We start from the raw sequence: 18,737 nt of genomic DNA, 5'->3' as shown, positions 1-18,737 counted from the left end.
TCGAGTCAAACTAACAACAATATGAAGCCTGGTGCAGTTGCGTAAACAGCGCGGTTGAGCTTACGGTTAGATCGAGGTGGGACCACCGCTAGCTACAATCGGACTGCACCCGTTAGTGGTGCTAGCGAAGTCCCCTATCGATCCCAACCGCAACGTTTCAGCTTGCCGCTTCCAGCGCCGATGAACCGAGCTTCGAGTAGTCCTGACCCGCCTATGCCATAGCATATCAAGACTTATTCATGGTTCGCTAGCTTGTGGTGCAAGAACGTTCCGCTCGAGGCAACACTGCCGAAGTAGCTGCCGAGTACTCACTATGAATACGTTTTTGACGATCGTTTTCAAGTATTTCAGCACTGTAATACGAATGCACGTGAGAGAGAAGAGGACACAAGAAAGCGACATAGTACATAGTAGGTGATCGACGGGCCGGGAATTAGTGCGAGGCAGGGTATCCAGCTACGCAGCACCTCTCATCCCTTCCGTACTTCGCTCCTACTCTCTCGCAATCTATCGACGTAAAACGTAGATGACAACTAACAAATTTCAGGAACCGAACTGAACGAAAACGAGTTGGGAAATTTTCGATGAAGATACAATATTAATTGCAATCGATTCCAACAATAATAAAATCATAATAAGACACTTATCTTTAGGAATGCTCTCTACACGAGAAATTCAGAAGTATCTGCTGATGATGATACTGTATTGTATACATGAAAATTAAAAATCGCTGTTATGTTGGGAATAATTTTCAGTTGTATTTTGAAGGATTCATCCATGCACTAATGAGACACTGCCGATTTCAGTAATACAAATGTTTTTCCTTCACCGTACGAAGGGGAGCACTTATAGCAGTTATCTAGGCAGCAACTTCTTGCAATTTCAGCCTTAAGTAATGTCGATATCATATTGTCCACCACTAAAATGACATCGTCTGATAATAAGTGATAACCTTTGTAACAAAATTTCGCCGAACTGCGCAAACCTATCAAAGAAAAGGGATCCACGGTGTCAGATGAATCCGTCAGCAAGCAGTGAGTAAGGCGAAATAGGCCGCATGGCGTGGGAGTTTTGCGCCGTGGTGCCCTTACCGCGCAGTAACTGCAAGAGAATTTGTAAGGAAATGGATGAGACATTGTGAACCCTTTCATAACGGTGAGAAATGCATGCCTCCTTTCTCCTCTATGCACTACTCCTCTATTCCCTTCCACGTTTGCTTCATGAGGTTGTTCATCGGTGGACTATGAGTGTAAAATCAAGTTTGATTATTCTTCAAATGTAGTAGTGACACTTTTAGGAAGAAAAGTAGGCAATCATCATTTCACTTCATCATTATTCATCTTACCTTGAATTTCAAGAAAAGGGGCGAAAAAGGCGTCGTTAGAAGAAGTACAAGTTTAATTTTATGGAAAATGGCAGGCCTTGTTAGAAGACGTACAAATTTAATTCTATAGAAAATGGCACTATTTTTAATTTCTATTGATGAGTGAAAGAGAGCGAAGCGAGCATCACAAGTTTGATGGGCGTTGGCCGAACGTTCAGACTTCTGAGTATATAAGTGGTTTGATCTCGAGTTCCTCAGCGTAAAGTGGATTCAAGATCGTTATTTCGTTACTGGACTATCAGTAAGAAGAAGATAGTGTTCTTTTTTTGCGTTGTCTTCCACAATGGCTATTATTAATCGTATTTAAGAACAGACTATTCATTTTCTGTATAGCCTCGCAATCGCATAACACCCCTCATAATTTTGATTTTCGCCAAAGTCATGCCGATTTTGTGTGCTTGAAAAGAGTAATCTCTTAGTAGTTTAGGAAGAGGGCAGTTTGAAGGCAGCTGCACAAACATGCCACTCTTTCAGCCATTGCGGAGATAAATGTGGAAGGTAAAGGTGGATATAAGACAACAATCTCAGTGTTTTTCGGAATTCGTGAATTAATTTTCCTTCTTTTTCTTGTTTCCACGGATCTTCCTCACTAGAGGGATCACAGCCGGTTAGTCGCGAGGCTACGTGGCGCGTCCCCGGGTGGTGGATAGGGGGCTAATCGCGGACCAAAAGCGATCTTGTGCAGAGACGCAGGTGGATTCAGGGGATGGACTCCCTGTTTCTGCTGAGCCAGGACTGACTCATGACATCTTTGTATCCCGCACGCCGGTCCGGCCAAAAACCTGCAATCAAATGACTGGGAGGTGCAAGGGAGGCGGTTTGCAGTCGCCTCAAACAAATAAGCTCCACATGTCCACTCCGGGAGAACGGAAGTTCTCCCAAAAACTCATGGAACTAGAGGCTTGCAACCTGCCCATGGGTTTTAAAATTTTTATGCAAAACACAGTAATAGAAAAGAGTCTCCTGATTCCGGAGGAAAGCCTGGTACGGTAGCGCCAGGTAGGACGGGGTTGCAGGAGTCATGTAGGCTACCAAAACGGAAAAGGACTAGGATGGCGATCTGTACTTATAACGCACGTACGCTTGCATCGGAAGCGGCCACCGAAGATCTGATGATGCAAGCCAAGAAGATCAAGTACGACGTCATCGGACTGACCGAGACGAGACGACGTCAGCCTCTCAACGCCGTATATGAAACTGGAGAAGAACTGTTCTTAGGAACATGCGACAGTAGAGGTGTTGGTGGAGTTGGCGTCCTCGTCAACACGAGTATGGCAAAGAACATCGACTCTTTCGAACAACTTACGACCCGAATCGGACGTCTGCGGAAGAAGATGTGGTACAACACCAGCTTTGACTATCTTCGTCGCTCCAACATCAAGCTACGAAGATGCAGAAGTCGAAGCTTTCTATATGGACCTGGAGAAGTTCTACCGAGAAGATCATGCCTTCTACAAGGTCATAATTGGCGATTTCAACGCCAAGGTTGGACCAAGAAGAACGCCGGAGGAACTTCACATCGAGACCCACGGCCTACAATGGAATGACCAGGGGGAGAGGCTCTCCGAGTTCATCATGACGACTAAGACCATCCATGGGAACTCGCAATTCCAGAAGCCCTCCTCTCTACGCTGGACGTGGGAGTCACCCGGTGGAGGGTACCGTAATGAAATAGACCACATCATCGTCAATAAAAGGTTCTGCCTGACGGACGTCGCTGTTGTACCAAAGTTCTATACGGGATCGGACCATCGCCTCCTTCGAGGAAGATTTTCCTTCACAAGGAGAGCAGAGAAAGCCGCCAAGTTCAGAGAGAGAAATCCCAGGACTATCATCAACTGGGATCTCTTCGCTACGCTAGCCGGCTTTTGGGAAGATTCCGCAATGGACAACATCGACGAGGAATATGGCTGGCTTGTTGAACACCTTCACGACTGCGCGAAGAAGGCTGAGAGTTTTAAAACCACCAAGAGGCGCCTGTCTCTTGAAACTCTTGAGCTGATACGCCAGCACGAGCCGCAGGGAACCAAGAACTCACGTCCGAGCTCGCAAGGCTTTGCAGAGAGGCGATAAAGGAAGACCTTAAAGAGAGAAGAGCAGAAGTGCTGGCTGAAGCTGCAGAGGCGGGGAAAAGCATCCGCTATGCCCGTCGAGACTTCGCCAGTCGCAAGACGAGGATGACTGCTCTCCGGAACCCAAAGGGAACAGCCATTGCATCGAGAAGGGGGATGGAGAAAATCATCTACGACTTCTACTCTGATCTCTTCGACAGCCATGTCCACTTGCCTCCTCACCATCTGAGGGAAGATGGACAAGTCATTCCAGAGGTTCTCCCGTCCGAAATACGACATGCTATCATGTCGGTAAGAAATCGTACTGCACCCGGTCCCGACAGAGTAAGACAAGAACACCTGAAGAGCCTTCCGCCAGTACTCATCAACACCCTGGCGAGGCTCTTTACACGTTATCTGTCGGAATGCAAGGTTCCTAAACCGTGGAAGACCAGCAAGACCGTGTTGTTGTATAAAAAGGGAGATCCACATGACATCGGCAACTATCGTCCAATCTGCTTACTGTCCGTCATCTACAAGCTCTTTACAAGAGTGATCTTTAATAGGATTGAAAAAGTCTTGGATGAAGGACACCCATGCGAGCAAGCAGGGTTTCGAAAAGGATTCAGCACGATTGACCACATTCACACTGTTTCGAAACTCATCGAGGTATCACGAGAGTACAAGATGCCGCTCTGTCTCACCTTCATCGACTTGAAAAAGACCTTCGACTCAGTTGAGACGGAAGCGGTCCTAGAAGCCTTGGACAACCAAGGCGTCCCTACTCAGTACATAAAGGTACTTCGAGAGTTGTACAGTAACCTCACGACCGGAATTTCGCCATTCTACAAGAACATCATCATTGACGTGAAGAGGGGGATCCAAAAGAGTGATACAATTTCACCCAAAATATTCACAACTACCCTCGAGAACGCAATGCGAAAGTTGGAATGACGACATGAGAGTGAAGATTGATGGTCGGTAGCTACATCATTTGCGCTTTGCTGATGACATCGTACTGATAACACCCAGCATCAGCCAAGCGGAACGAATGCTGACCGAATTCGACGAAACATGTGCATCGGTTTTCAGCTGAATCTACAAAAGACGATGTTCATGCGCAACGGATGGGTCTCGGATGCCCCATTCACGCTCAACGGAACGAACATATCCGAATGCACCAGCTACGTTTATCTGGGTCGGGAATTGAACATGATGAACGACCTGACCCTCGAGCTGGGCAGGAGGAGAACTTTTTAACTCTCCGCCTTTTATTCTGCTTTGCGTTCTCTTTCTCCTATCTTACGCCTTCTTTCCTTGTTTAAAATGATTTATTCCATCGATTAACACTGTTTAGAATGAATAAATCGCTGCTTGTTGTTTTGCAGTGTTATAAGATCTCGCCGACCATAGGGGCTAATTCGCATAATTCCAACTGTACGCTCAACTACATTAAGGAAATATTTACAATTACTCTTAGAAGCGCTTGATATGACAACCCTCCAGCAGAAACTGACTGCATAGTAACCAACACCGCGGAGAATTTCAATTGTTGCACTTTTCTCACTACTTGTTTATCTTTTTTTCTCTCATTATAACGAACTTATTGCGTCACGAAACTCCTACTAGTATGCACTGCAAACCCTGGGAGAAAAAGAAAAAAGCCTTTCTAATATTAGCCTTCAAAGCCTAGGTAATACTAAATTCTGTGAACTTAAAGTGTGAATGGTCTGTTTATACAAATATTTCGACAAGATTCCGAATGTACGAGGTATCTTTAGTCTCAATTGATACATCCATGGATTTCTCTCCAGGGTTAGCTGCAGTAACCCTCAAAATGATCAGTCAGCAGAATGACTGAACACGTCTGACAGAGCATAAAGTATAGCATGCAATAGATAGCTTAAGCCGTTCTCATAGTTCTGTCGCGCCGCACCGCTGTGTGTGATGAGCAAGGGACGACTCCCGGCGCTGCAAGCGCATTAACAACTGGAGAGGATGTTTCAACACATTCTGCCGGTCCAGCAGATCAGATGCCTCACGCTGGCTCGCCGCTGTGATCTCTGGTCCTGCGTCTAGCTAGATTATTGGAACGGCTCTCCTCGTCCTCGTTTTGAGATCCTCGAAAATCTCCACGAATGGTACATTTTACAGACGGATATGAAGCTCAGGAACAAGCTAAGTGAGAACCAGACAATTAAATTTTACTGCCTCCTACCAAGCTTGTCTCTTCGTAATTGATTTCACTGAGATTTTGAATCGCCGTGTTGACGAATTCATGTCTTGACAACGTCTTGAAGGCAGCTGATACCTCCTTTTAATGGATGTTTGGCGTAACCATTGTTCCGTTATCTTAACTGTGAGATTTGTAAACTACACAAGACCGCTACATAAAAGTGGAAAACTCCAATGTTCGAGAACATTTGAAAATACTGTCTTTATTGGTATACTCCCCCAAGTACCCGCATAACCCTGTCAATATCGAGCTCTACCCAATCATCCACCTGGATTGATTATTTGCACCCTCATCTTAATGTACAGAAGAAATAATATACAAACAAGCTTCCAGCACTCCGTTTGTGATCATACAGTACGAGATAGGCATGCTTGATGCTATACATGCAGTAAGTTGATCAAAGGTTCGAAAACAACATTAATAACAAAGTGCGTCTATGTGAGCGGCTACAAACCTCTGAGCTAACTACAATGTTCCTAATAATCGACTGAAGGATACTACAATTAACATTATGCTCTGAAATACGCCTAACACCATGCAGTGCCAAGGGCTGATTTCCTTGTCGGAAGATGAAAGAGTGTATGCAAGCACCAGTGACGTCAACACTCCTACTGTGACTGGCCCAATAACACACATTGCTGAAATCAGCGCAGTTACATTTTTAGAGCAAACAAATGGTCATTTCCACTATTATACAAAACTTAGAACTAGTATTTTCCTAAGTCAAGAAAAAGCGTACCCAAAAGGGGCAGCACGAACAGCACGACATAGGGATGTCGCCGCATCATCAGCAAAGCAACGAGAGCAGCTCCCAAATAAAGTACAGCATAGGAAATTGCCATCCACAGAAATATACTCGCCGCAATTTCCAGCCAATCCGTCATATATGCTCCTGACAAAGTCAGCGCACCCAAGATTGTATAAGCACTATAAAAATTTATTCAAAAATAAACATTACAATTACTGACCAATCTCATTTCCATTATGTTTCTCGTTCTGCGATGAAGAATGAATTGCAACTCTTATTTAAATAGTGGCATACTTTTTACCGACGCCGAACATCTACAGCGTATAGAAAGTGTCCTTCATAGCATTGGTACACCGTTGTTGCTTCACGGCACGTGTAGTAGGGTCAAAACAACATGGAGCGCGTACGCGGCTTCTCTCGAGGCGCCTCTGTGGAGCGTAGCGGCTAGGAGTGTGGTGAAACCCTTGCTGGCACCACCCATAGCTGCATTTTGCGACTGTCCCACTTCGGTCCCAACTGCTGCCTCAGCGCGAGAGCTTCGAGCGAGTACGCGAATGCACCGCAACTACGCTAATGATTCATATCGTTTTGAACCGACTATAGGAGCTATAGTCCTCGTGCATGGCTGGTCAATATTTCTATTCCTTTTTTAAATTAGGATGTACAACTGAAGGATGAAGAAAAAACACTAAAGGATATGAGCCACCCACCGATTCGGTCGGTCAGTGTCGTTTGCATTTTCGTTCATGAACAAAGAAATGATCTGCGGAGAGGATGAAGAGGTGGGTTCTTCTGTGTGCCACGTACCGTTACTCATTTTTAAGTAATTCCTGAATTCTCACCAAGCATTAGAAGATCTACGTTACCGTCCGAAGCCATACGCAATGCTCAGTATCAGCAATGCACAAACAGTGGTAGCGAAACATGACAACGCCACAAATGATGCCTCTTACAATCCGCAACAAAACCATTTTTTAATATAAAGCCATTTCAAACACCAAACACTAAAATATCACAACCATAGGGAGAAAAAACATGAACAAACTATTCGGAACGATTAAAAGAAAAGCTTGTTCCCTAATGAAATTTGTAATACATAATTCTGTAAATGATTGAAATTTAGTGTTGTTATTCACGAGCATTAAGCATCATGCGAGAACTTTAAACGAACTCTCACCCATCAGTAAGAAATAAACACTCAATCTACAAAACACTTGTACGAACAGAAAACTGTTAGGAATACTGATAGAAATCAGACAGAAATGAACGCAGAACTGGTAACTGCTGTACTAAAAGAATAATCACAATCTCGACATCACTGGATGAAGAAATAACAGAAGATGCCAAGCTGACTACTCAACACTTCTCAAGAAAGGAAGCACACTCAAATCGCTACGTAGGAGGACCAAAGAAAACCTTAAATGCTCAAAATCGGTAGCAGCAGATTAACACCGAGAGAGGCTCAAATGTCCACTCAAGAACACCCAGCATTCATTTCTCAAGATCTCCCACTCCGATTCTGTGGTTACGATGATACGAAGAAAATCACAATGGAACAAGCTTAATGTAGTAAGTACAATAAAAAGGAAACGATGAAACAAAATAAAAGAGCACACACTCTACAAAGAATCACGGCTTTCTTGAACACCTCTGAAAAATCCGTAATTCCACCCGAAATTAAGGAAATAAGCAATAGCAGAAAAATCCGGTAAACGAAGTGCTTAGAAACAATACAAGTAAGCCCATCCAAATCGGGAATTTTCCGAAAAGAAGAACCTAGCGCATGCTGATATGTGAGGCTATTTGCCATCATCAAAAGGTAATACAATAAAATAAAAGCTTATAAAGGAACGTTAACTAATCCAGGGAATTCTAAATACAGTATTTAAAAGAGATCGAAATGAAAGTCTGGAAGGGAAATGGAAACAGAGAGATAGCACCAGTAACGGTAAGGTCTTTGATTTTCAATGAGTTTGAAGTAATTCAACTCGGAAAAAGACACCATTTTGCTCTAGTATATGTTTAAGGGAGGAAAAACGTCGCGAACATTGAGAGACAGGAAGCCTGATCAATAAAAAATAAGCGAAAAACGGCGAGCAATAAGTAGGTTAGGTTGTTCGCGCTCCTGCATTAACAGACAACGATCCATTAAAGTTTGCACCTAACCGTACATATCATCCCAGGAACTTAAAATTTGTGAGCACTCCGTCAAAAAATTAAAAAAAACATGGATACTACAGTAATTGAAATATAATACATTATTGTTTGATACTTGTAATGATGTAAGGAAGGGAATTGTTGCTTTCTTCAGCTAAGGTAGCCAGTTCAAGAAACATTTTGCACAACAAAACTGTAATCAGCTACCTAGTAAGAAATCCGATACTTCATGAAGAAAATTCAAGTGCATATAAAGACAGCGAGAAGTCCGTTCAAAAACCTCAAAGAGCTGAGATAACAGAAAAATTCTCTCGCTTATTCTGCTGCAATCCTGATGACGAGTCCATTTTAACAGAGACGCCGTATCAAGGTAGTTGAAAAAGCTTGTTGAAGGTTTGCTTTCCCATCCTCAGCAATCCAAGAAAATGGCGCACCGACATCGCATACAGCAGAATCTTAAAGCAAAATATAAGTTGGAAGTGAAATAGCTTCATGTAAGAAAATAGCAAGAATATCCAACACAAAATATTCAAATAATCATACCAATGAATTTGCTGGACTTGATGGCAGCACATAATTGGGCAAAACTCGTTTTTCCCAGTTGTGGTTGAGCACTTGCAGAAGAAGAATAAAGTCCAGATGTTAAAACTCCCAACATGAGAATGTGAAGCTTAAAAAAGAATGTCTAGCAAACTTCGCAAGAAACTAGCAGTCTTAAAAAAGAAATAAAAACCACTTTTTGATGGTCTATCAGGCTTGGGACGCATTCAAGAGAAATTATGTGCGCACTTTTCTGTTTAGAAAGCCATGTCTGCGCTTCAGCTGTCAAATCGTCGGCTAGAACAACAACTACCTGAAATAAAGGGTGTTATACATAGAAGCCAAATAATTAGGTCAGTTTACATACTTTTGAAGTTGTTGGCAGTGCTGAAACATGGTCTACAATAGTGACCGAACCAAAGTCCAGACTTGGAAACTTGCCGTAGACGGTGGTTGAGCAGCTAAAACGACTAGTAAAACTACCTCCTATAGAAATAAATAGTTCGAATGACGGCATTCGATTAACAGAGGAATGTGTGCAAAAATAAATAGAAGTAGAGATGCAGAAAAAAAAAGCAATGCTAGAGGAGACTCTACTGATCAAAAAATAAAATTATTGGACATCGATCAATGGCCAACAAGGGGGCTTCTAGGCGTTTTCGGAATGGAAAACAAGAAACTTGCCCTCTATTTTCTAGATGAGACAGAAAACGATCGATAAGACGTAATGGACTAGTCGCCGAAGCCAAAACGATCACGTTTTCAAGCAACATGTCATTCCTGTAACTGTTCACAATTATCCCAGAAAAAAAAACTAGCTAACGAACCTTCCTACTACATCTATTAGCCACATAATTAACCTATCGGCAACTAAATGAAAATATACATCAGAACCCATAGTTGAACAGCATTCCTAAAAAGTACTTTATGAGAATGAACATATTCGCCAACGTTAGCAATTTACCTGCAAATATTTCTTCTTGAGGGCAGCATCGAGTATGGGAAGAGGAAAGCCATCGTAGGTTGTCTCATAGCCGCTTGGACAAAAAGAAATGGATCGAACTGGAGGAGATCGTCTAGAAATTGGTTTACTGTTCAGACAGTAGAAATTGATAAAGTGTACCTGTAACCAATACCTTTCTGATGGAGATTTACTGCTGGCACTGAAACGCGCTGAACCTGCAACTATTTTATTCGTACCAAGCACGTTAGTCCATGACGTACATCTTGTAGGATCATCGACAATGTTCTCATAATGAGCAAAATTTTGGGACATTTTCGGTTTCTCCATAGTTTGATAGTACTCATCATCCACATCCTGAAATATAGTATATAACATGGAAACTTGTTTAAGCAGTGTGTGCAACTCAAGAAGCAGAAAATTAAGGGACAAAATTGTCACAACTGTAGCATTTGCAATAATATACATAAACGTTTTGAAATGAGATGACCATGAGAATAACATTTTAGTTTAAGGTTTCTAGAAGACGAAGAATAAACCTACAAAGGTTTTCAAAAAGGTTTTCGGCAAACCCACCTCACGTTTAAACTGTTCCAGATTGGCTGCAAAGTCAAAATCTGTATTTAACAAATCGAAATCGATCGGTTTGACCAGTTCATCGTTCCCATTCGCTATTTTTCCACGCAGCTTTCGCGAATCCAACAATGGATCACCACTAGGTCCTACACAAAAACAAAGTAAACTACTATAATGACATCAGCTCAAAATGCGCACCTTTGGGTTTTCCTCTACTTTTCACTTTTGCAGCTAAGACTTCTCTGGGGAGAGGAACTTGCGGACCAAAGCGACGAAACTGAGGAGTTTCAGATAAACATAAAGCTTGGCTATGAGTCTGAAAAAGAAAATCAATCTCTCCAAGAAAAAAAAAGGATTTAAAAGAGCAAGAAAACAGTAAAATAGCTCTGAGTCGGGTACCACCAAAGATCATTACATGTCCTTTTAAAATGATAGATTGATTTAACGTGAAGTACTTAAAGTCATAGGTGCGATAGGAAGAAGGCGGACCCTCCTCAAGTGAAGGGGGTTCAGCTCATGGGGTGCAGCTCAAGTGAAGGGGGTCCTTTCGATAGCCGTCCAAAAGTGAATGGGGTAATTTCGCCGACCGTTTAAAAGTGAGGGAGGTCCTTTCCCCAACCGTTCAAAAATGAAGGAGGACAGAGCACCGGCTCCGACTATCGCATCTATGTTTAAAGTTATAGGCTGCTCACATGTTCAGACTCCGATCTACGAATTTTTCGATTCCTTGTTCTTTCTTTTGGTATGCGATCCACAACTGGCACACTAGAAGAAAAAAACCAAAATATTACAGTACAGTAAGAACTAGGAAGCGCAAAAATAACTAGTGATAGTGTACCCACCATTGCCCATCTTCGCTAGTAGAACTAATTGAACTTGTTTTTCTGAGAACCGGCGCGTTCCGTGATTTATTTTGAACTGCAGCTAGTGGACTGAAAGAAAGAATAGAAAGTAATGGAATCAAAGAAATAATGTCGGCACTATTTTTTTAAACTGACCGTGCTTGTCTACCGCTTCTTTTGTGCTCATTATTCGTATTTCCTTCAGTGGTAACTGGAAAAATTACAGTGAAATAAAAACAATGAAGAAATGAGAACATTTTGGGAAACATTTGAAAAACCTCTAAGCTGTTAGCATAGAGCTGTTAGCACAGCCAGCAAAGACAGTATTACATGAAATTGACAATGTCTGGATTTCACCACGAAAAGATAAGGTTGGGACCGTAAATTACGAGTATGTACACAAATCACGCTCAATTTCCCTAATTGTACTGAAAAACGATACTGGAAGCCTGTAAGGCACCTCACAACGTGTCACTTATGAGAGCGAGAGAAACAGCGTAAGCAGTCCACTTATTGTCCGCTCGCTTGCAAAGGTGGCGCATATTCTGCACGTTGTTAGGTGCCTGAGAGGAAAGTTAGGTGGACAAGGCCGTTTCCCACGCCGTTTTCCAAGACGGGGAAATTGAGCATAATGGTGTTCGCACTCATTAACCCTACATAATCAATCTTATCCTCTCGTGGTGCGATCCCAACATAGTCAATTTGCCATTAGCTGCCTTTAATTGAACATCACATATATAAAGTGCCTGGTGTTAATCAAAAAGCTTGGGATGCGCCACCACGTCCACTTGTATTCAAAATCGTTTGAGTTTTACGAACATGTAGTTTGGTACCAATTTATCGACCCCGTGAGGGACGAAGGCTTGGTGAGCGCTAGGGCATATCCGAACCCTCGGATGCAGACAGCGGAACCTCTTACAGGCTGTTCTATACCCGCCCTCAGCATTACATATAATATGGTCAAAACGACATGAAGCACTGTGGATATGCGCAAGCGATAGCGCTCGAAGCGGTGCGGATGCAACGAAGAATGGTGCTAGCAGGGGTCCTAACTCGATCCTAACGGCTATTATCCACCGTACCGTTTCAAGCGCAGCCACCTACGCACTGCCATAGATGCGGCTTCAAAAACAACTACAGTTTCTAAGTGTCTGGAATAGCAAAAAAATTTCTATCCATCCAATCACAAAGGCGACCACATCAAATTAACGTCAAATTGACGCAAAACGAACTTCATTTCTTGTATACCACCAGAAAAAAACGAAAAGATGGGGGAATCACAACCAAAAACAAGCTTACATTCAATAGTGCTTTTGCTTCTGTGTACAACACCATTTTGCTCTGTTCCGTTTGCCTTTTTTGAACGTTCTTTCTTCTCTAGTTGAGTGTCAGAAGTGGAAGCCGTTTGTTGATCTTCAGATGGTTGAGCAGGTTTCAAGACTTTCAAGCTTACGATCTGTGAGCCGTTCAATGTTAAATTTTTGCCCAAAGGGATCCCCTCCCTGAAAAGTGCACCGAACAAGAACAACTACAAACAAAATGTGGAGGCTCAAAGAAAAGTTCTGCTCACTTGAAAGCGGATGCCAGCACAATGTCCTTTGATTCAGCATCCAGGGAAATAAGACGTCCCTGATAATAACCAAATTCTCCACAATCTACGGAGATTACGCTCCCTAGACAATTGGTCATAGTATTTTGAGATGTACTTGAAAGGCGAAAATGTGGAATATTATCTCTTCGAGAAAAATCCTGAAAAACGCTCGGGATTAAATCGATAATTGGGAGCAAAGTCTGCAAATCTATGCTTGGTATGGTTTTGGTTAAAACCAATCAGTCCACAGAAATTTCAAAACAACTCAAAATCAATGTTCATTAACAATTAATAAAAGGAATCAAAGCAACACACAAAACCAGTTTGATGAGACAATAATGCCAACAAAAGAAAGAAAAGAGATCAAGCAATATAATCGAGCGGTCGGTTGAATCCACCCTTTCTGTTCATGTACTGACGGTAACGACGAGGCTTGTTGATCTTCACGGCACCTTCGTAATTGCCTGCCACCTGCAAGAAATCTCAAATAAATATTTGGTCATCAACTAGAGTTCCTTTTGTTTCAAAATTGAAAAAAAAACTACTTAACAATAATAATAAGTTGCACAAAAAAGAGTACTAATATACACTGGCACGACAAACTTTGATGTTTTTTTGAGCGAAAAAAAGCGAATTTATTTCAACTGATCGAACCGGAGAGCCGAGAAGAACGTATTAACAACTATGATGTTTCTGGAAAAAAAAACATGCACTTTTATGAAGAACTTAACCTTTGGAAAGTAAAACGAAATCTCCTATTTTGTCTGCCCAACTATTTTGCTTGACGGAAGGATTGTCGGCTTCATAATTCAATTCGACATTGGTTCCTTCGAAATGGAAACAACGCTGTGCCCTTCGAGTGAATAAGTTAATTTTTCAGCTCTACATACTGCACATGTGAAATTTATCATATAATAAAAAAAGTCGCTGATGAACTTTTCAGACAGGCTACATAACAATTGCGTGGTCTCCATTCAGAGAAAATCCAGAACCACAAAAGCGGGAACTAATTAGAAGTTGCTTGTAGAAGTGAGAGACTTGACTACGAATACAGATAAGTTAACAGCTTAAGAAACATAAAGAGCAGCCACACGTAGACTCTAATACAAGGAGTCGACGGTATTCACTGTGCTTCAGCACATCTCCTTAACACTTTTTTGTGAGGCAGTGGCATCGCACCACCGCTAGCACAGACAAGCGGCTGTTGTTTCCGGTTTCTATAATAGCTGCAGCTTTCGAACGACCTCAACCTACTTAGAACAAGGATAAGCAAAATAACTATCGCCCAGTTGTTCACTCACATCTATGAATACTATTCTAGTTCAATGGTACTTCTTTCCTCTTATCCTATCTTCAGAGGACAACGCAAAAACAAACATGCTGTTCTGGAGTTATAAAAACGACGAGTCGCCAGGCTAGAATATAAAGTGACGCTCTATTCGAGAATTCCACAAAAAGAAATCATTACTGCATTCCGGGAAATACATATTTGCAGGCTCACAAGAGATCAGAAATCAATGTTGAAGAACAGAAAAACTGATGAATAATTGAGTAACCAGTCTTACATCACTCTCGTTACTCATGTGATATGTAAATATGAAGCAAAGAGTGACAAAGGATATGTATACGCACCTTTCTGTTCTTTGTGGTGTTGAAACCTTCAAAACCCATCAAAGCTGAAACGTCCTGTTCACAATTCGCTATCTGATCAAGAGAGATTGGTGCTGAAATGATAAAAAGGAAAATTTTCACAGAGAAAAAAAAATAGTTGAATTGACCAAACCACCAAAATGAGGGTGAAAATGTTCTTTTCGAAAGATGTTTCGTAATGAGATGGGGACCAACCAACTATAACTGTTACATGAACTGAACAAAATTTTTTTCACAATTATCCATTTCGTATACACAAACTTTGGCAGAGCAAACAGTTCCGAAACTTTGGCTAGTGTTTTCTACAGGACTGGAGAACACTAACATGAACAAAGAACCATTAAAAAGTTTAATCAATCACATATGTCCGACTATAGTTGCGGATGCACATAACACATAACATAACTAGTAAACTACAGAGAAAGTACGCATTATTCAATTATAGTACTCTACACTTACGCTAATTAGCAAAAGAAGGATTACCTAGGCTCAACGATCATCAAATTCGAAGTACTCTTATCCCAAACTGGGGGATGTGAAAAAATTATGTTAACACACAATAATCTTTACATTTGTCGCAAACAGCCACAGGATAACGAAAATTATTGTTTCACGAAAGCACTAAAAGTTCGTAAAGGCGAAAGGTGGAAGTAGAAGAACCCTGAACGTTGAAATTGTGTGCTTTTTCGAAACCTAGTTTACGAGTAACTTAAATTCCAATAAAGTGGAACATCAGAACAAAAAATAGCCTCGCAACACCTCTCAGCCTCGAAATTACCCTAACCTCTGCGCAGTCACCCTATCTAGATCGATTTGCAGCCGCCTGTATCAACACAATTTATCTCATCAACCATATGCATTTGCGAACAATTTGAGAAGACTTCGTGCAAAGAATTAAAACACAACCTTGTGCTCTCCTGTCATCGCGTCTTTTCCGGTCATGAGGACTGCGACTGTCTCTACCTCGCCTGCCATCGTCACGATCCCTGCCTCGCCGATCTCTGCTTCGACTACGTCGTCTTTCATAAGGACTTCTGGATAGAACTTCGACAATAAAATAGTACTTTATAATCACATAAATATTCATAAAGCTTGACAGTAAGATATTCATAAGTACTTCTAAGAAAGGATTCACCATTTACCTCCATTTTTCTGTATCACTTAATCATGATAAACAAGTCCCAGGTTGAAGATGAATTATACTTAAAAAGATCGGAAATTATAATCAACTACGGCACAAAAATTCCCCCACTTCATTCTGCTGCACACATTTGCAAACCGACTTCATTAGTGACCGCATTAATCAAAAGTAACGTATGCAAGCATTCACCTGCTCCTGCTTCTTCTTTCTCTGCTGTAACGTCTTTTTCCCCGATCCTCACGATCTCTGTCTCGCTCTCGACTTCGGTCACGGGGCTTCCTTTCTCCAGAACGAGAACGCGAACGCCGACGACGCTCTAGATGTTAACACTAAATTCATGTATTGAAATACGTCCATAATAACAAAAGTTTGTAAGAAACGAACCCCGACTCCTGCTTCGACTGCGAGCCATCGGTGAAAGCCAGACACTGGGACTACAAAGATAGAAACAATAATGGAGTATGGTGATGCTGAACAATTCCAAGCAAGAAAATACATAACTAATAGAGAGCCGTCCGTGGAAAAGACTAAGAAGTGGTGCAAGATATCCAGCAAGCCGCCTATATTGTTTTGTTGAATATTCATAACACTGACACTTCATTGTTGTAATTCCCATCAAAGTTACTTTTCAAAGCAGGTAAGCGCAAAAACCGATTGCAGCACAAGGACATCTATCCCTCAAAGAACTGGTCGACAAAGAGATCGCTAACAACAACACAACAAAGAAAAGATTGTTTTAGTGGATATTGAATAAAGAAGGATTGACATGACTCATATAAAAGACAATCACGTGGTGACGAAGCAGCGTGGACGAGTTCGCCGTGCTTCGATCTCGGTACGAGCGGGAAGGTGGGCGCGGTCGAATGGACGTATCGATCGGAGGACCATAACTTAGCTGCGTTGACCATAACTTACCACATCTTAACTTCTTCTGGTACAAATAAACTTTCTATGTCTGCTGCACCTCGTCTAGAAATACAAAAGCTCTCGGCAGGATATGTCAACGTTGCCAAATCTCACGGACAATTCTCTCCATACGCTACGCTCTTGAAAGTACGGTGCTGTGATGTGCGGTACAGCCCACACACCTTCGTTGCTAGTTTTTACCATCACTCCGGAAATATGGCTCTAAGAAGCAAAATAAGCGAAATTTGAGAAAATTTGCAGTGACCCATCCTCGAGGCGCGATTTGAGCTCACTAAGCTGTTACGGGCAATTTAGGGGTAATTGACGACTGTGGAGCGGTGAGAGGATGGATCTATGCATAACGAGCTTTGAAAAATTCAAAATCACATCCTTCCTTTCGTATGCAGCTCCAGTGGACCCTTACTATACTCAATTTGATGACTTAGTGCCCCTTCGCAGCTGAGTTTACGCTGACCCTTTCAATATCGATTTTCGCTGACCTCTTGTTCAGGAGTAGCCACATCTAATCACACAGAGGGTCTAATGCAACCAAAAACGTCAATCTCGTACAATCAGCTGCAGCCAAGGTCATGAAACAGAGAGTCTTGCACCAAATTTTCGCGCATTTCACTGGTTCAGTATTTCTCACGAGTCGGTACGAACCAAAACTTAAAGGCAGCGTACCACAAATCTGAGGTGGTGCGGATTTCAGGTGGAGTATTTGTACGTGGGATAGTGGATTATGGAGAGAGGAGTGATTCCGTCCACTCCTTCCTAATTGCCGTAAAAAAACGGCCCGGAAGATGCGCGCGAGCACAAGGCTGGCGCGCTCCAATCGAACTCCTTATGGAAAATAGTGCGCCGGAATGCTCGGAGCCGTATCTTGCGGGCCGTTTCCTACGGCAATTAGGAAGAAATGGATGGAATCACCCTTCTCTCAATAATCTACGATCCCGTATACGAATACTCCACAGGAAATCCGTACCACCCTAGATTCTTGGAGTGATGTCTTTAAAATCTCTGGCGCAAGAAAATGTGGAGATTGAGCTAAAAAGGTATTTTTTTTTTCTGTGGCGGACTATATTAAATCGATATAGATGTATAGTATGCGCAATGAAAACAAATAATAACTCGCACCAGATTGCGTGTAGTTATGGCATGATTGCTACGTTTGGGGAGTTCGCAAAACCAAGGAAAAGCTACAAATTGAATCATAAACAACCATGTTGCTTTGTCTTTAGCCACAAATTGGAACAACAATGCTGTACAGAGAGTACGTGGAAAGGAGGTTGGGAGGGGGACACTGCTCTAACGGCTAATCGATTGCAGCGCAAAAATCATTCTTAACTCAAATGAGCTGAAGCTACCAGTGCTTTAAGTTCACCAAACTCTTCAAACAGGATTACTGGAAGTGAATAGCTATGTCATATCATGTGGTGCTTCTAACAAGAAAATAGAACCGAAAATGAGAATGAATGACAAGTGCAGGAAGTTACAGGCTTTGGCTAGTGTAGTTGGGTGGGAGAGTACCCAACTACGCTCTTATTTTTGGAAGTGAATAAGTAAATGTATCGGGACCCTGAAATCTAAGGATTAGCCTTGGAGGATGACGACGAAGGAAGATAGAGCTTGCAGGAATAAGAGCGTAATTGAGTGGTCCCCCAACTACATTTTACCCCATGTTACTCAACTGTATGAACGCCCTTCCTGCGCTGGTCCCAAATGGGTAATGTTCATGAAAACCTGCGACCATGGATGAGGGAATGAAGTGTGGATGAGTTTCGACGCCTCTCAGCCGTGAATGTGCTGTAGCGGCCGTAGTTACACTTTTTTTGCGTAGAATCGTTGCGGCTGGGAAAGCTTTGCAGGCTAAAACTAATTGTGAATGTGAACGAAACCAGAGAGGAATCCAAGAGTGAATCTAGATGGGGGGAAGTTAGCGTGTCTACGTTCC

At 42.2% G+C, this 18,737-nt stretch overlaps 4 protein-coding genes across 10 annotated transcripts; 2 read left to right on the top strand and 2 right to left on the bottom strand.

Moving 5' to 3' along the window:
* Nucleotides 1-2,436: 2,436 nt before the first annotated feature.
* Nucleotides 2,437-4,389, top strand: RB195_005404 (uncharacterized protein; the record flags this gene model as incomplete). Of its 4 annotated transcripts, XM_064177880.1 has the most annotated exons (3): nt 2,437-2,571; nt 2,603-3,338; nt 3,395-4,389. In XM_064177880.1, the coding sequence occupies 3 exons, from the start codon at nt 2,437-2,439 to the stop codon at nt 4,387-4,389; spliced, it is 1,866 nt and encodes a 621-aa protein (XP_064034977.1). The 4 variants fall into 4 exon arrangements, with proteins under 4 accessions (XP_064034977.1, XP_064034981.1, XP_064034979.1 ...); XM_064177879.1 differs by lacking the exon at nt 3,395-4,389 and having other exon boundaries at nt 2,437-2,931; XM_064177881.1 differs by lacking the exon at nt 2,437-2,571 and having other exon boundaries at nt 2,798-3,457.
* RB195_005403 (uncharacterized protein) lies at nt 3,562-4,389 on the top strand (the record flags this gene model as incomplete). The annotated part of the gene is made up of 1 exon (XM_064177876.1): nt 3,562-4,389. One exon carries the CDS (start codon nt 3,562-3,564, stop codon nt 4,387-4,389), a length of 828 nt encoding a protein of 275 aa, XP_064034978.1.
* A 36-nt stretch (nt 4,390-4,425) lies between these two features.
* RB195_005402 (uncharacterized protein) lies at nt 4,426-7,236 on the bottom strand (the record flags this gene model as incomplete). Of its 2 annotated transcripts, XM_064177875.1 has the most annotated exons (4): nt 4,426-4,533; nt 6,206-6,309; nt 6,411-6,598; nt 7,130-7,236. In XM_064177875.1, 4 exons carry the CDS (start codon nt 7,234-7,236, stop codon nt 4,426-4,428), a joined length of 507 nt encoding a protein of 168 aa, XP_064034976.1. The 2 variants fall into 2 exon arrangements, with proteins under 2 accessions (XP_064034976.1, XP_013292264.2); XM_013436810.2 differs by lacking the exon at nt 4,426-4,533 and having other exon boundaries at nt 6,137-6,309.
* Nucleotides 7,237-8,924: 1,688 nt separating this feature from the next.
* RB195_005401 (uncharacterized protein) lies at nt 8,925-16,493 on the bottom strand (the record flags this gene model as incomplete). 3 transcript variants are annotated; one of them, XM_064177874.1, is made up of 20 exons in its annotated part: nt 8,925-9,031; nt 9,120-9,246; nt 9,313-9,429; nt 9,484-9,577; nt 9,801-9,896; nt 9,944-10,029; nt 10,081-10,192; nt 10,253-10,434; nt 10,654-10,799; nt 10,852-10,969; nt 11,346-11,418; nt 11,496-11,585; nt 11,652-11,706; nt 12,795-12,997; nt 13,066-13,168; nt 13,485-13,557; nt 14,719-14,810; nt 15,643-15,770; nt 16,067-16,193; nt 16,262-16,289. In XM_064177874.1, the coding sequence occupies 20 exons, from the start codon at nt 16,287-16,289 to the stop codon at nt 8,925-8,927; spliced, it is 2,157 nt and encodes a 718-aa protein (XP_064034974.1). The 3 variants fall into 3 exon arrangements, with proteins under 3 accessions (XP_064034974.1, XP_064034975.1, XP_064034973.1); XM_064177873.1 differs by lacking the exons at nt 13,485-13,557; nt 14,719-14,810; nt 15,643-15,770; nt 16,067-16,193; nt 16,262-16,289 and having other exon boundaries at nt 13,066-13,184; XM_064177872.1 differs by lacking the exons at nt 8,925-9,031; nt 9,120-9,246; nt 9,313-9,429; ... (10 more) ...; nt 12,795-12,997; nt 13,066-13,168 and having other exon boundaries at nt 13,450-13,557; nt 16,262-16,493.
* Between the last annotated feature and the right edge of the window lie 2,244 nt (nt 16,494-18,737).

The sequence above is a fragment of the Necator americanus genome, chromosome I (assembly GCF_031761385.1).
Source record: "Necator americanus strain Aroian chromosome I, whole genome shotgun sequence".
Lineage (NCBI taxonomy): Eukaryota > Metazoa > Nematoda > Chromadorea > Rhabditida > Ancylostomatidae > Necator > Necator americanus.
The sequence above is the reverse complement of the archived record's forward strand: the minus strand, read 5'-3'. Positions and strand labels throughout refer to the sequence as shown.